This window comes from Chamaea fasciata, unplaced genomic scaffold (genome assembly GCF_029207755.1).
Source record: "Chamaea fasciata isolate MVZ Bird 193981 ecotype frontalis unplaced genomic scaffold, bChaFas1.0.hap1 SCAF_23, whole genome shotgun sequence".
Classification (NCBI taxonomy): domain Eukaryota; kingdom Metazoa; phylum Chordata; class Aves; order Passeriformes; family Sylviidae; genus Chamaea; species Chamaea fasciata.
This window is the reverse complement of record NW_027094108.1, coordinates 1074244-1090474: the sequence shown is the minus strand read 5'-3', so window position 1 is coordinate 1090474 and position 16231 is coordinate 1074244. Positions and strand designations below refer to the sequence as shown.

The 16231-nt window shown below is 53.8% G+C and overlaps 1 protein-coding gene and 1 long non-coding RNA gene across 3 annotated transcripts in view; both read right to left on the bottom strand.

The window, feature by feature from the left end:
• Positions 1-1269: 1269 nt before the first annotated feature.
• Positions 1270-3464, bottom strand: LOC136300515 (uncharacterized). Its single transcript, XR_010723698.1, has 3 exons — positions 3411-3464; positions 2392-2447; positions 1270-1727 (listed from the first exon to the last, which is right to left on the bottom strand). It is a non-coding gene; the product is annotated as an uncharacterized lncRNA (long non-coding RNA).
• A 2113-nt stretch (positions 3465-5577) lies between these two features.
• RERE (arginine-glutamic acid dipeptide repeats) overlaps positions 5578-16231 on the bottom strand; it is a 180213-nt gene continuing 169559 nt past the window's right edge. The window contains exons 15-22 of one of the 2 annotated variants that reach the window (XM_066202941.1): positions 15713-15874; positions 14423-14536; positions 12403-13775; positions 12081-12303; positions 10888-11608; positions 9413-9559; positions 9053-9233; positions 5578-8464 (exon numbers count right to left, since the gene is read on the bottom strand). In XM_066202941.1, the coding sequence (XP_066059038.1) occupies positions 8431-8464; positions 9053-9233; positions 9413-9559; positions 10888-11608; positions 12081-12303; positions 12403-13775; positions 14423-14536; positions 15713-15874 (2955 nt within the window). In that variant the 3' untranslated portion in view covers positions 5578-8430. Of the gene's footprint in view, positions 8465-9052; positions 9234-9412; positions 9560-10887; positions 11612-12080; positions 12304-12402; positions 13776-14422; positions 14537-15712; positions 15875-16231 lie in introns of both variants that reach the window. The other variant, XM_066202940.1, reaches the window with a different exon arrangement.

The following is a 16231-nucleotide window of genomic DNA, read 5'->3' as shown; positions in this document are numbered from 1 at the left end:
TCACACAGATCTCACCTCCAGGGCCCCCCTTAGCCCAGGTAAATCCAGCTGAACCAGGAGCAGTTAGGGTCATTAGGGTTAGTCAGGGTCAGGGTCATTAGGGTCATGGTCATTAGGGTCAGGGTCAGGACAGTTCTCTCACTGCCTCCTCCAGGCTGCACAGCACACAGGACAGAACAGAAGGTGTAAATAACCCCAAGAGCCAAGGTTCAAATCACACCGCAATGGTGGCACTGCAGTTACAAATCCTGGACCCGTTAGCATTCAAGGCTCTCAAAACCCTTTACTAAATTCTCTTCCATCCCTATGGCGTAAATAGTGGGAATCCATCCCTTCGAAGCTCTTTTGAAAGAACAAAAGTGTAATTTAGAGGCAGTAAGAAGCTCTTCCCCCGTTCTGTACACAGAGGAGCCCAGGCAGAGCACCAGCAGCCCTGGAACTGCACCTGGACAGGTTGGCAGAGGCATCGCCCAGCCCCGGGGGACACATTTATCTCTCAATGGGCCATTAAGTAATTTGTCACGAATGCCAAACTGCTACTGGAGAGAAATAAAAGCCTGGATTCGCAGGCAGGATTCCACAACCCACTCCATGGGCAGAGCAGCTGGGATTGCCATCAACACCTGCCCGGGCCCATCGGCCTCTGGCTGCCACAACACACTCAGGTTACCCCAAACCGAAGCTCAGGTCAAAAGGAAATTAAATACCGGCATAGAAAGCCCCGCTGATGGGTGGTGCAGGCAGGAGATGCACCTGCGGTACTCACACTTCAATGCAGAATACAAAATACGTAAAAAAAGTTGTGTTTTCCAGTTTGGTGTGGCCCCTCTTACCTGCTTCCCCTCTTGAGCAGACGGGAGGGGTGGGGTTAGAGAATGTCAAGCTGACTTTGTCCGAGATGCACAAGCAGATTTCTCTGCACTCGGGTGACTCAGAAAATCTCTATTTGTGTCAGGGACTCTGCGTTGAACTCCTTTACTCCACCCCAGCCCGATCTGAGTCTGTCCCGGGCTCAGGGAGGAGCACCGGGGGTTCTATCCTGTCTCCTTGTGTCCCGTTGTCGAGGCAACCTCGCTCTTCCCACCCTCAAGATCCCAAATTATAACTCCTCCCAGCCAGACCTACACATTCCTTTCCCTTCTCCTTCACGCTCCCGATTTCTCACTCTGTCTGACACGAAAACAAACGCGGTCCTATCAGCCCAGAACAATACATTTGAAATAAGCATATAAAAGACCTTTTATTGACATGAATAAATTGATTGGGACCATTACTTTGTAGCTGCTTCCCACAGAAAAAAACCCTCTCAAAGGCAGCCCGAGGCAGGGCAGCAACATTTACATTTAGATGAAGGCATTTCTGTCACAACACCTCCCAACACTTTCTGGCCCCGGGTACTTGTCTCCAGGAGAAATCAGTGAAGCCAAGGAGCTTGGCTTTAAATAACACAGAAGGGAAAGGGAGAATTTGTTTCTGCAACCCACTGAATGTTGTAGTTTGGAATCACACAATCTGCGGCAAAGGAACGTGGCAGCAGAGTGGTGACATCACAGAGTGTTCCTTTACTCCTGAGCTGCTGAGTGTCCTCTGGCACTTCTTCAAACACTGCTGCTCATGCCCATTTTATTTCAAACACTGCTGCTCACGCCCGTTTTATTTCAAACGCTGCTCCTGATGTCCATTTTATCTGCCACTCCATAAAGAGCATTAAGCTGTGAAGGAATGAACTAGAGGGAAGGATAAAAGTGTCAGCTGGATGACACTAAAACAATCTAACTCAGAGGAAGGGAAAACCCACCACGGGTGCTTTGAAAGCTCCAATTCAGCCACGTTACCAGAAGAGCAGCAGATTCCCCCTAACTGCCCCGACTTTGTAATTGGGGTTCATTCCAACAAGCTGCAAGGCCAGAGAAATCTCCATCCTCCAGATCTGACTAATAGTCTGTCCCAGCAGAACCAGGACCCCGGGCAAAGTGAAATCCAACTCCACTGGCATCACACCGAGTCGTTTCCCAAGGCCAGCCCATCAATTCATCCCTCATTTCTCTCCCAGGGCAGGGAGCTCAGGCTGGCAGCCACAGGAGGGTTCACAAGCAGCACCTCTGCAGAGAACCTTCCTTCCTTCCTTCCTTCCTGCTGACATTGCCACAGGTAAGGACACGGGAGAAATATTTAAAGAGCTGACAAATGGTGAAACGGAATTGCAGGACTGAGAAACTGGAAAGACACAACAAAGTCACCCAGAGTACCAGAACAGGCAACAGGACCAATCACTTCAACCTTCCCACATCTTTGACAGCTGCACTCCTGAGCTCCCCAAGGATGCCTTGGTGCCTGGGAAAGCACACTACTGCATTAATATTAATAATCAGCAAAGTTATTTGTGCTTACCATGAAGCTGGGCTTGATTTAATGTCCTGAAGTTTACATACTCTGACTTCAAAAACCTGAAACGGGTAAAACAACCATCAAATCCTGTCCTGGATGTGACTCCGACCTGCCAAGTGTCCTCCACTCATTAAATGCTCTTTTCTGGTGTCTCTTCCAGAGCCTTTCCCGTGACTCATCTGAGCACAAAATGGTTGGATCAATATTTACTGTGAAGACTCGTTTCTCTCATTTGTGAGGCCCAAATGCACATGTTGTGTCCGAAACCTGCCCTGCACCAACATCCAGGTGCCACAGGTGACCATTCTAGAATGCAGTTTTGTAAAAACCTGAGAGTTCATGCAGATAAATGTTCTTTTGCCAGATTCCTTCACTGGCTATTTCTCTAGGGAGAAAGAGTAGCTGAATATGCAGGGGCCAAGTTACCACTTCTATAGAGATCAGCATTTAGAAAGAACAAAAACAAAATAACCTGGCTAAATTGTCCACGTGGGATCTGTGGTTTGCATTACGTTGCTTTTATCTTTTGCTCCAGTTTGGCTTTGCAAAGTCAACACCAGGAGAAAAACCAGCTTTAATTAAAGAGGGGCAGGAGCAGCACAGCAGATTGCAAAGGCTGGCTGAGACGTGCAGGGCCCCCCAAAGGCTCTTCCCTCCTTCAGACGCTGCTCCTGATCCCTGAGGGTGAGCAACCAGCCCAAGGACGGACCCAGCACAGCCCCACAGGGCTGGCCCAGCCTCACCTGTCCCCGGGGAGCACCAGGGACAGAAACACCTGGGATTCTGTGCAGCAGCAGCTGCACAGAGGGACAGAGGGACGAGCACCTGTGCAGCCACACGGACAGCGGACAAAACCCCTGGGTGAGGGTCGGCGCTGGCCCGGGGATGCAGGGACACGGCCAGGGGAGGTGGGATGGAGGAGCACTGAGGGACAGGAGCCCCAGGGCTCTCTTTGGCTGCCCCCAGATCCCCCCACCGCCCTCCTGTCACCTTTTCCCGGCACAGCAGGGAAAAAACCTCACCTGAGGCTTCCACATGGCTCTTCCAGAACCTTCGGGGATCCCGCAGGTGCTGCTCCACCCCTCACGCGTTGGGCTCTGCCCCCTCAGGTGCTGCTCACCTCACGTGATTAACCCCGCCCCCTCACGTGCTGCTCCGCCCCACATGCTAGCTCCACCCCTCACGTGCTGCTCACCTCATGTGATTAACCCCGCCCCCTCACGTGCTGCTCACCTCACATGACTAACCCCGCCCCCTCACGTGCTGCTCCGCCCCACATGCTAGCTCCACCCCTCACGTGCTGCTCACCTCACGTGATTAACCCCGCCCCCTCACGTGCTGCTCCGCCCCACATGCTAGCTCCACCCCTCACGTGCTGCTCACCTCATGTGATTAACCCCGCCCCTCACGTGCTGCTCACCTCACGTGATTAACCCCGCCCCCTCACGTGCTGCTCCACCCCTCACGTGCTGCTCACCTCATGTGATTAACCCCGCCCCCTCACGTGCTGCTCACCTCAGTGATTAGCCCCGCCCCCTCACGTGCTGCTCACCTCAGTGATTAGCCCCTCCCCTCACATGATGCTTCCTCACGTGCTTAGCCCCGCCCCACAGGCATGGCCCCACCCCTGCATGTGCAGAGCCCCGCCCCCTCAGGGCCCCGCCCTCCCCTCCAGCACAGCGAATTCGGGACAACCCAAGTGCCAAAATCTGCCAACAACCACCACCTGAGTGGTGTCACCTGGCGCTGGAGCCCCTCACAACTGCTGCCTTCCCTTCCTCTCCTCCTGAACGGGTGCCGGGATCCCTGAAAAACCCGGATTTGGGGTTTCCCACCTTTCCTGGAGCCCCTCACACCGCCTGCCTCTCCCTCGTCTCCTGGTTAAATCCCTGAGCCAATCCAGGTGGGGAAAGCAAGGCCCCTGCCCGTGGTGGGGATTGGGATGAGGTGGTCTCTGAGATCCCTTCCAACCCACCCCATTCCGTGGAATTCCGCTGGAAATGGAAATTTCCCTTGCAGGGGAAGGGATCTGAAGGGGATCCACGGCCCGGGAAGGGTCCAATCCCACCCCCTGCCCTCACAGGAGCGCTGCCAACGCGCAGGTGGCAGAGCCACGCCGCCTGGATGGCTTCCAGCTCTCACCCTGCCACGGCACGACCCCATTACCACAGAACCACAATTTACTAAGTGCACGGTTCCATTTATCCAGAGCTGAAAGTCCTCTCCAGCCCCGTCCCCCTGGGATTCATCATTCCGGGTCTGGGACCTCAGAACCTGTTAAGCAGGACGGGGCAGCCTGGGCCCACTCAAGTTCCACACTGAGCACGAGGAATTAAAAGAGAAATGTCAAAATAAATAGCACAGGCTGGGGAAAAAAGCACTTTCAGAAGCTATTCCCAGCAGACAAGAGCCGACCTTCCCCTCATAAAATGCCACGGGGTGTAAAAAGAGCAGCCTCCGATGCCATTTGTCATGAAGCCCCGTCTGCCTGCCCCGAGCTCCCTCCAGCACCGGCACACTCCTCTCCCTGTGCTCAGAGCAGCAATTCCCGAGTGGAGCCAGAGCATCCATTTCTGATAAACCCCACAGCACAGGCTCCCCACGGGGGAGAGGAACCTTCCCACCTCCCTTCTGACCAAAACCATCTGCTCTGCACAGCTCTCCGTGCCAGCCCGGCACCTCCCTGGCTTTGGAGACGCTGATCCTCACCAGTCACACTCACACCACAGCGGACACAAACTTGACGGAATTCGGAGGTAAATTTCAATGAGTTACTGTGCGTCTCCCTCTCAGCAATTACCCCTTTGGAAAGCATCCCGTGCCAGCCCTGGATCAGTTGTGTTCAACACGGTTCTACTGGCACCAGTAACAGCCCTCAGGAAAAACAATTCCCAAAAATGCAGCTCCTGGGGGATACCCGGTGTATTATTCCAGGGAAAACTGAGCAGCAGAGCAGCAATGTGACTCAAAGGACACAGAACAGGAAGTGGATGTCATGCTGGTGTTTGTGTACCGTGTATTAAAACCAAAATTATGTCAAAGAGGGAAAAAATAAAGCCAAGAAAAGACAGGTTTGAACCAGATTCCTTCACTGGCCATGCCAGCACCCCACATTATCCCAGGTGAAAGCAGCTCCTCTCCCACTCACAACAATCAAGAGACACATTTCACTTGCAGGCAAAACCTGGCTGCTGTAGTGTAGCTTGGTTTTATTTATGTCCACAAATATTTCAAAAAAATTACAAAATACTCAAATGGAGAGAACACAGAAGTCACGATTTCTGGGTTTCTACTCTGTTTACACTGTGTTATCCCATGGCAAACTACTCATATATACATTAAGCTTCAAGATATATATAAATGTAGCAGTCAGAATGTACACTCTGCTTTAACGGTGCAGTGAAACAAGCTCAACCATGACGACATAGAACAAGAGAGACGTTTCAAAAACACTAAAGCAAAATTTAAAAATAAACTTTCGGAACAGAGGAAAAGTAAAGAGAGATTTCTTGAAAGAAAATCAAAAGGTCTGGGTTGTTTTTTGTTTTTTTTTTTAACAGGGCATCGAACACAGAGATGGCTTCAGAAGCCACTGCAGGTAAAGTTGTAGTTAATCACTGGGCTAAAATGGAAGAGTTTCATTATTTGCTGAATGATGTGAACAAAAAAGCTCCCATAAATTATTAGACTGCTCTTCTGGGAAAAAGAAAAAATATCAATGAACAGCTTTAGAACAGACTGCAACTTCAGCAGAAAAATAAGAACACAGAGAAGAACACTAGAGGGAATTGGCTTTTCCTTTTCCTGAAGAACTATGGCTAAGAAACAGCAAGAGAAGGGTCAGAAGAAATGGCTCAAGTGGCTGAACTCCCCCAAACTCCCCAGTTCCACATGGCACAACAAAAGGAGGGGAGAGACTGAACTGAAAGGTGCCTGCTGAGACCTTTAAAGCAAACTGAGGCACCCTCTGCTGAGCAGGCCCATCCTCCTGGCTGCTCAGCCATGAGCAAAAGTAATCCCTGTTCCCTAAGGAAACCTTTTCACCCCATCACTGCCCACAGCCACGGGACAAGGGCTTCACCTCCCTCAGTTCTGGACTGACCTCGTGGTTTCCCCGTCTCAGAAACAACAACCTGCCCTTCCCAACACCTTCACCCGAACACAGCAGGAAGGCCACAGCAGCACTGAGCAATCTGCAGTGGAGCACAGGAAAAAGGGACAATCAGCCGAAAAATGCCCTGCTCCCCCCTTGCCCTCGTGGGCCTGGAACATTTTTAACTGGTGAACTGTCTGCAGAAGGTGCACGAGCGCTGATTAACTACAACTTTATCAGGGTGGCTCGGTACAGTCCTAGGACACAACCATCACACTGAACAGGCTACAACGGCAGAGAGAGCACTCGTGAGTGGAGAGAGAGAACAGGGGGAGTTGTGCACCAGCAGAAAAAAGTGACCAGCAGGGTCAGATGTCCATTGGTGGCGTCACCCTCTGCTCCGGCAAGGAAAAACTCTGGCAAAACTGGGGAGAAAAAAAACTTTTAAATTAATGCTCACTGTGTGCTCCTCTGCTCTCCCCAGCCTGGTGGGGAGCAGCCAACAGGAGTTTACCCTGCAGGGACTGTGGGCTTGGCAGGCAGCAAATGTCACTGTCCATGGACCCCACTCATCCCAGAGCAGGCACTTCCTGAGGGACACAACACTGGCGGCAGTTAAAACAGCTTTAGCTTATAAAACCCCAAACCTAAAACAGTCAAAAACAGACTGGTCTTCGCAACACAACTTAATGAACAGCAAGTTGCCAAGTTCACTTTTCTTAAGAACTTATCAAAAGGGAGGCCAGGAAAAGCATGGCCTCCCAAAGGACGCACGTGCATATAAAACTCTGGCTGCACTAGTCTGAGCCATGGAACATCTTTTAAAAAGAGATTTTTAGAACAGATTATTTCTCTGAACTTTCTGCCCAAAGTCTAAACCCAATGGAGCTAAGATTAAGTGTCAAAAGGTCACAGGAAGGAAGTGTTTTATGGCCACACTGGAAATGAACTCTTGAAGGTGGCATCAAAAGAGCCAACGGGGTCCAAGGGACATCTGAGCTGCTGAGAAACCCAACTCAACAAAATCAGCAGCAGAACAGAGAGATGGAACACGAACAAAAACCCCCAAACAACCAAACCAACCAAAAAACCAAGAACAGAAACAGTCATTTGCAACATTATCCCTGCAAATCCCTTTAATGCTTATTGTTATCAAACCAAATTTCAAGCTTTTACCCATTTGAAATTATTGATACCCATCATTCCCTTTAATTAAAGGGATAATTATATATATATTTTTTATTAAAAAATCAACTCTGTATTCTGTCAATACCAGGTAGGAATTCATAATTTGTGATGTTACTGAAAATCAAGATAAACGTTTCTGGAGTTTGTTTTGTTTTGTTTCTCCCCTCTACCCAAAAAAAGTTATTTACAGACTTAAAAAGCCATGCTGCAGAACTGAGCTCTCTTTAAAATTATGAAGATTTCCTACAATGTATTAAAATAAAAGTAGATTTTTTTTTATTATTATTATAGCACTTGGATTCAGAGCTTGTTGTGTCACCTACTTGCAATCCTTGTTTTTTTTTCATTACCTATAGATGCATTGAGTGTCCCTTCACGCACAGTGACTTGTGTTGTGAACCTGATTCTAGCACCTACTGAAAACAAACTAGTAAGAAAAGAAAAGAAAAGGAAAGGGGAAAAAAAAAAAAACCAAGATTGCAGGAAGTTCTCTGAATATTCCACACAGTCCTGTATTTCCAATAGGCTTCTGAATACGTTTTCATGCAGGGAGACCCACACCAGTCTTGAGAAATCTTCTCTACAAATGAACACTATGCTGATAAGTCTCTACTTGTTGGGTGGTTGCCTCTGTTTTAAATATATAAAGAAATCTTTATAAGATATTCTTCTCCTTTTGTAGCTCTCCTTGTATGTAAAAATGTTCCACTCCTTCCCAAGGACTGGGGTTTCCATAGCCAGCGTTACAAATAAATAATTTATTACAACTGTTTGTCGCCTTCTTTTTTCAGTCGACTGCAAAGAGAAAGAAAACTCGTTTTAGCACAACAAAGGAGGCGTCAGACACAGCTCTGCCCTCCTGCTCAGGGGCTGCAGGTGGGACGTGTGGCACCACACAGGCAGGCCGCAGAACCCCCCCAGTGTCACCCCACAGTGCATTCCCAGGATGAACAGCCCTGGGATTCCTCCAGGCATGCTCAGCACTGCTGCACCCCTGCTATTACACACTTCAGCCTTCTACTGCCCTCAGTCATTCCTTAGGATCCACTGAACTCCTCCCCCGTTCTCCATAAAGCTCTGCCCACCCTCCTCTGCTGCTCTCAAGGAAGAGAGAGATGTGCAAGCAGCAATTGCACTGAATATCCCAATAACAACGCCCATCAGAGGGGATTCTGCAAGGCGAGACTCAACTACTCCCACCCTGTGCCGGTGATTTGGACCTCACTCCCCATCTGCCCAAACCAGGTCTGAGCACAGCTTCACCTGCAACTGCACCAGGGCCCAGCAACTCAGCAAGAGGTGACAACTAAGAGGAAAACAGAAGGGATGTGGAGAAATAGGATGGAATGCCCAGGTCCCCAAAAGCCTTCACTGCAGTCTCACCTGTAATAATCTTCCTGACTGGGTAGGTGCCCACCGTGCATGTGAGGGTGCCCGTGCAACCACTGCTGCTCCATTGCCAGTCTTTGCAGCTCTGCGGACTGGGCGTGCATGGCCTGCAGCTGGTGGGCCGCTGACATGGGGGGTGGGATGGCACCGGGCAGATCCCGAGGGTAGGGAGTACCTGCGGGACACAGACCACGTTTACACTCTTCGTTTCCTTCTGGTTCATCCCAACCGACCACCACGACCACCCCAAGTCACGGCTCCGCTCCCCCTCACTGAGAAACGCCGAAGCCCACAGGACAAGGTGACGTTTGGGATCAAAGCCAACCCCTGCAAAGGACCACACAATGCTCTCACCAAAGACTGGATGTCGGAGCATTTCATGCTCATGAGGCGGCTGCCCTAGCAATGGGTTGGGGATGGTCCCAGGTGGGTAGGGAAAACGTGCCAGGTGGGGTCCGGCTGCTAAAGGATCCACCAGTGGATGGACAGGTCCTGCTGAGCCTGAGAGAGGAGGAGAGAAAGTGTCCATCAGCTGCCTGGGGACTGCAGAGGAACAGCCAGGGAAAGAACACCAAGCCAGAACACTTCCCTCAGCTGCTGCACAGCAGAAACGTGGGGTCCTGTTATCCCCAGTCTAAGGAGACACAGGGGTTAGAACAGCCTGGAGCACCAGGGGAACCACCTGGAGAAGAAGCACCCAAGAACCCCTTGCTGTGTTTGACCGTGGCAGAGCACAAAGCCAAATTACCTCTCAAACACACAGAAAACTTGGCAGTTTCCGCACCAGCCTCTCTCTGGGCTGGAGGGACAACGTACAAGCCGTGGTTTTGTCCAGAACAAGTACCTGGGGAGCATCCAGACTCACCTGCACAGGGGTGCTCAGTGACTGACTCACCTGGCGACAGAATCCTTGTACAGACACGGCCTACGTCAAATTTCCTCCGCTGCCAGGGGGTTTGCAAACCTGCCTGCCACTGAGCCCACCTGTGATTTCTGCAGTGAGCCTCAGCAGCTTCTGGAATGCTGATACACCCAGCAGTGCCATGTCCTACCTGCAACCCCCCAGGCCCCGAGAATCTCACACCACCCTGCTGCCTTCCCTGCTGTACAGTCTGACTTCTGCACCAGAACTCACATCCCCTCCAGCTCCCAGAGTGGGCACCTCACACATTTAACAGACACTGCTCCAGGGCAAAGAATGCTGCATTTGCTCACACAAACACTGCGTTAGCAGCTCAACACCAGAATCTACATTTAAAATGTTCTAACTTCCCCCTGTCCCCCTCACTTGGCAGCTGCAGCACCTGGTACCTGGCCTGCCACGTTCTCTCCAGTCAGTCACCAGAAAATGTGAAAATTTCTGCTAAAGGGCCTCATCTCCAGGACTCCAGACCTCTAGAGCAGTAATCATGTATCTTGCTTGAGAAATGGGCAAGGCAGAGATTCATTTCTGAGACTATTAATTATTACAACTGTAATAATTAGGCCAGCAGTACTTAAAAAACCCAACCCACAACGAACCAGCAAAGATTTCACAGTGAGAGCCTGAAGGAAGATCACTGTGGTGTCACCACCCTGCTTCACTCCCACAAAAAGCAACTGCATTTTAGTGACCACAACCTGACACAGCACAGAACCGCAACAGGGACAGGAAGACAGGGATTTGGCTATTTGAGTTCCAGGGTCAGAGTGGGAATTTGCTCCTGGGTCCCAGGGTCAGAGTGGGAATTTGCTCCTGGGTCCCAGGGTCAGAGTGGGAATTTGCTCCTGGGTCCCAGGGTCAGAGTGGGCCCGCCCCGAGCCGTTCCCTACGCAAGTGCCCGGCTCACCTTGGTGTAGGGGGTCCTGCTGGTGTAGGTGTAGATGCGAGTGTATGTGTGAGTGCTGGTGGTGGTGGGGGGTGACGTTGAACATCTGCAGCCGTGCCAGGGGGTCGTTGGTGAGCGAGGCCATGCGCTCGGCGTGGATGCGCTCGGCCGCCAGCCTGTCCGGGTAGCTCATCTCCGGCCGCAGCTGCGGCCCCGCCAGCGCCAGTCTCTCCCTCTCCAGGGGGTTCAGGCCCGGGTGGAAGGAGGCGAAGGGGTGAGGCCCCGCCGTGGGCGGGATGGTCAGCGCCCCGTGCCTGGCGAAATGCTCCATGGGGTTGGTGGCCGGGTGCAGCGCGTCCAGCTCCGGGGGCTTCACCTCGAAGCCGGGCTTCATCCTCTCGCGCAGCTCCCGCTCGCGGATCTCGCGCTCGCGGATCTCGCGCTCGCGCAGCTCCCGCTCGCGGATGGTGGGGTCCACGTTGTAGAGGCCGGGCATGTGGTAGGCCAGCAGCGGGTCCGTGGGATTGAGGGGCACGAAGAAGGGGTGGTTGCGGTTGGTCGGGGACATGACGTGGGGCCGCGCGTACTCGCTCAGCGTCCGTAGCGCCGGCGTGTCCGGCCCGATGTAGGGCGGCACGGCCGCGATGGTGGTGGGGGGCGGCTCGAAGGAAGGCCTCATGTGGGCCGGCCCGCTGAGCTGGGACTCGCCCAGACGGCCCTCGTGGGAGGAGCTGGACACCTTCTGCTGCACACAACGGGACAGAGCCTCGGGTTAAAACACAGCTCAGGGCACCTCACACACACACACACACACACACACCTCCCCCCGTGTCCGGCCCCTTGGCCAGGAGACAGCACTCGTGTGCTGCGCTGTAGTGCAGGGGACACAAGGGCATTCGTTGTGTCTGCACAGAGCTCTCTCTCCTGCTGCAAGGTAAATGTCGGCACTCAGCCTAGTTCTCCCCAGCTGCTCTGGCTTCCCACAGAAGCAGACCAGGGGCAGAAACTCTCCGTTTCCCTTAAGGATGAGACAGGCCCAGGCTGGTAAGGAGGTGCTCAGAGCAGGCTGGATTTCAGTCCATACACACAGCTCCATGCTCAGAGACCCCTGAGAGGATTAAAGCTCTCCTGGGGATCTCCATCCTGCAGTCACCATCCAGGTCAGATCCAGCCATCCATTCCCCTCCCCAGCTCCAAGGCAGGACTGGACCTACCGCAGCTCTTTCCGCTTCTCTCTCACGCTCACGCTCCCTCTCTCTTTCCTTCTCTTTTTCTTTTTCTCTTTCCCTCTCTTCCCTGGCCTTCTGCTCCGCTTCCCTTTTGGCCTTTTCAATGGCCTCTTCTCTCTTCTTGGCCAGTTTGGATCCTGCCAGAGGCATGAAGTACAGGTCTGCCCTAGAGCATGAATTGTAGCCACGGTCCAGGTGCTTATAGAACCTGAAAGGAACACAAGAGAAAGAGCTCAGCCTGGTCCCACCAACAGCGACAGCGGAGGATAGAACCAGGGAAAGCAGAGCACTGATGAGAGCTCCATACCTGGCCGACTGACTGGCGTGACTCGGGATATCCACCACGGTGGGCTCTGGGGACGGGCTGCGGGGTGGAGGCGGAGGGCTCTCGGGCTCCTCCGCCTCATCTGGCACCTCCTCCTTGATCTGGATGGGTGGCAGCGTGCAGGCCGTCACCACGGGCACCGTCCCACTAGAGGCTGCCGACGTGGAGATGGGGGTCTGCAGAGGGATGCCAGGCACGGCGGGCGGCGTGGAGGTGGAGGGGCACGAGGGGGGCGTGATGGAAGGGGGGCCCCCGGGCACAAAGGGGTGCTGAGAGAAGGGGGGCTGCGAGGAAACCTGATGGAGTCCGGAGGGGGGGTGAGCGGCAGGAGGGGGAAGGCTCTGGCTCTGGGTCAGAACGGGAGGCTGGGCTTGCGAGGACTGCAGCGGTTGGCTCTGAGGCATCAGCTGCAGGGGAGGAGGGTGTGCGGACGGAGGGTGGTGAGTGGAGAGCGAGCTCAGAGGCTTCAGGGCGGGCGGCGGAGGCAAGTTGGAGTTCATGGAGAACGGAGACGGCCCCGAGAGATGGGGAGGGTGCTTGTGGGCCGGGGCGGCGGGCAGCTGCGGGATGGGGGTGGTGGGGGGAGGCTTGATGTGAGGCATGGCCATGGGGGCGGGCGGCAGCGGCTGCTCGCGGGGAGGCTGCGCCTGCTGCAGCGAGGCCGCGCCGGGCAGCACCGGCTGCGTCACCTGCAGGCCCGAGTGCGAGTGCGACGGGGCTTGTGTCTGGAGGGGCACCTGAGACTGAGCCGCCGACGGAGCGGGCAGGGAGAAGGGCTGGGCAGGCCCGGCGTGGGGCAGCAGCGGCTGCGCGGGCAGGCTGTGGGGGCCGGGCTGCGCCTGGCCGTGCAGCGGGGGCTGCGGAGCGTGCGGCTGCGCCGGCCCCGGCGGGGGCTGGCTCTGGGACGCGGAGCTCAGCGGCTGCAGGGGAGGGTGCGGGGACGGCAGCCTCTGCGGGTGCAGGGCGGGGGCCTGCTGGATGTGCGAGTGAGGGGCGGGGGGCTGCGGCTGCCCCGAGGGCTGCGACGCCGGCGGGGACGCCTGGGCCGGGGCCGGGGCGGCGCTGGAGACGGGCGGCAGCGCCGGCAGCGGGGCCGGCAGCGGCGGGGCGGCGGAGGCCTGGGCAGAGCTGCCCGGGGCCGGCAGCGCCGGGGGCTGCGCCTGCAGCACCTGCTGCTGAGCGGAGGAATCCGAGTCGCTCTCATTGTCCTGGGGGCTGGGGATGCTGGGGGACGTGCTGCGGTTGTCCTGGTCGATGTCCTTGGGGTCGCTGCTGCCCTCGTCGTTGACGCTGCGGCTGTCGGAGCTCTCGCCCTCGCCCTCGCCCTCCGAGGGGGAGTTGGGCCTGCTGATCTCCTGTGGGGAGAGCCAACGGTGACCCCTGTGCCCGGGAAGAGCACAGCAGGACATGCCCGGGTCTGTCACATGCGCTCTGTGGTTACAGGTGCAGGTGCCCCTTGAGCCTCACAGGGCCTAAAGCAGCACAGGAACACAAAATATCCAAGGGAAGTGCAGAGACAGCAGAACCAGGATCCTCCCGCACCGCCCAGGGGCAAGAGGAACAAACTGGAATACAGGAGGGGTCCTGCTGAACACGGCAAAACAATTCTTCACTGTGAGGGTGACCAGCAGCGGAAAAGATTGGTCTTGTGACAACTCCAGTGGTGGTCTTCTAACTTGTCGCAGGAAACAAAACCCCAATTTTAAATTAAAAAAAAAAAAAAAAAGGAGGAAAGGAGTGGAGAACAATCCAGTGAACTCCTACATGGTTGATATTAACATTAAAACAAAGAAAAAACCCAACTTCTGGGCCTACCCTGTATCACTCCGCTGTTTTCAGCAGAAGGAACACATTAAAACATTGGTCGCTTTCCAGCCACAGATTAAGTTACAATTTGCTGTGGCTTAGGTTGATTTAATGTTTTCGGTTTGTTACCAGATTTGCACCCCCTCCCCACCTCAAACCATTCTCCTAAGAGGAAATTCTCCTCTGTGGGACTCACTTGAGTTTTGGATTTTTTGGCATTGGACCTGTCAGGTTCTTCCGTGTCGGATGCTGCCTTCTCCCGCTGCCTCTTGGAGTTCTTGAGAGGAGAAGACACCTCCTCTTTTATCTTCTGCCACAAAGGAAGCACAACACAACAGTTACCAGGGGTGTAAATGCAAAAGTAAGTTGAGTGCAGGCCAGTGCTACCTTATTTAACACAAATTAGGGAGCAGCAGAACTCAGGAGTTGACACAGGCGGTATTTAGGAGCAATCCAATACACACCAAACGAGCAGGAAAAAGGAGAAGTGCATGAAGCATTCCTCACATGACGGGGTATTTTAAACAGAGCTGGGCAGGACCAAGTCCACCAGGAACTGACAGCAGGTTACCCTTCCAACAGAGACCAGCACCAGGGACTAACTGGTGCAAGACGGAGCCACAATTTCTGCAGGAGACGGGACAAGCCTCTTCCTGCTACACGAGAGTCTTGCTCTACCCTTGATATTTTGAGAGGAGTATTTTTAGATCCCCTCAAATACAGGGCCAACGGTGAACAGCTATTCTGAGATTACTACCTTCTCCCATGGCCTGGAAAAGCTCCGTGCATCACATAATCGCCTAACTTTAAATTCTGCCAAGTTTTCAGTTTTATAATGTGAAAACTTGCTCCATACTCATTTTGACTTTTTTTTTTTTTGGTAATATTTATTTTTAACTTGCTACTTCTCAATTCACACTGCTTAATGGTAAGCCTTCCTGCTTCATGTGGCTTTGTTTCTTTAGAACTCTCTTGGAAAGGCACTTAATTCATTTGAACAGACTCAACTGTCAGCTTGCTCTGAACAATCAAGCAAATACACCTCCAGGAAAACAGCAGCAGCAGCAGACTCAATTACTAAATGCTCATACTCCTTTGTAAACAAAGATTAAGTACTACTTACAAAAAATCCCCAAAACTGTCTGCTCGTCTTAAATACAGCATTTCTGATCTGCATTACTCCCCTGAGCTTAATGCTTGCATTTGCATCCCAAATGGAGGGATTACTCCATTGTGAGAGCAGAGAGGTTACGTGGGGCTGCTGGAGTGGTTTGATCATTTCCATCCCTGCCTGGCCAGGCACCAAGCGGCAGCTCTCAGCTGCCCCACTCCACCTCTGCCTTACCCACACTCACGGGGTTTTTGAGGTCAGGGAGAGAGTCCCCGGCCTCCTGTGACGGCCTGCTGTCACCTGCATCTCCTGCCCCTGCCCCAGAGGCCTCAGGTGCGCAGGCCTGGCCAGGAGAGGCCAGAGGGAAGGGGTTACCTTGGTGGATTTCTTCACAGACTCGGCCTTGCTGTCGTTGCTGGAGGTGCTGGCGGCGCTGGGCGAGTTGCGGCCGCTGGAGCGCACGTCCTCGGCGATGGGGGAGGCGCGGCCATCGGGGCTGGCTGCCTGCTTCTTCCTGCCACTGCGTAGGGTCGACATCTGGGGGGGTAAAACACAGCCAGGTCAGCTCTGCCCAGGCTCCTCTGGGGGAAAACACAGCCAGGTCAGCTCTGCCCAGCCTCCTCTGGGGTAAAACACAGCCAGGTCAGCTCTGCCCAGCCTCCTCTGGGGTAAAACACAGCCAGGTCACACTGCCCAGGCTCCTCTGGGGTAAAACACAGCCAGGTCACACTGCCCAGCCTCCTCTGGGGTAAAACACAGCCAGGTCACACTGCCCAGCCTCCTCTGGGGGGGTAAAACACAGCCAGGTCAGCTCTGCCCAGCCTCCTCTGGGGTAAAACACAGCCAGGTCACACTGCCCAGCCTCCTCTGGGGGTAAAACACAGCCAGGTCAGC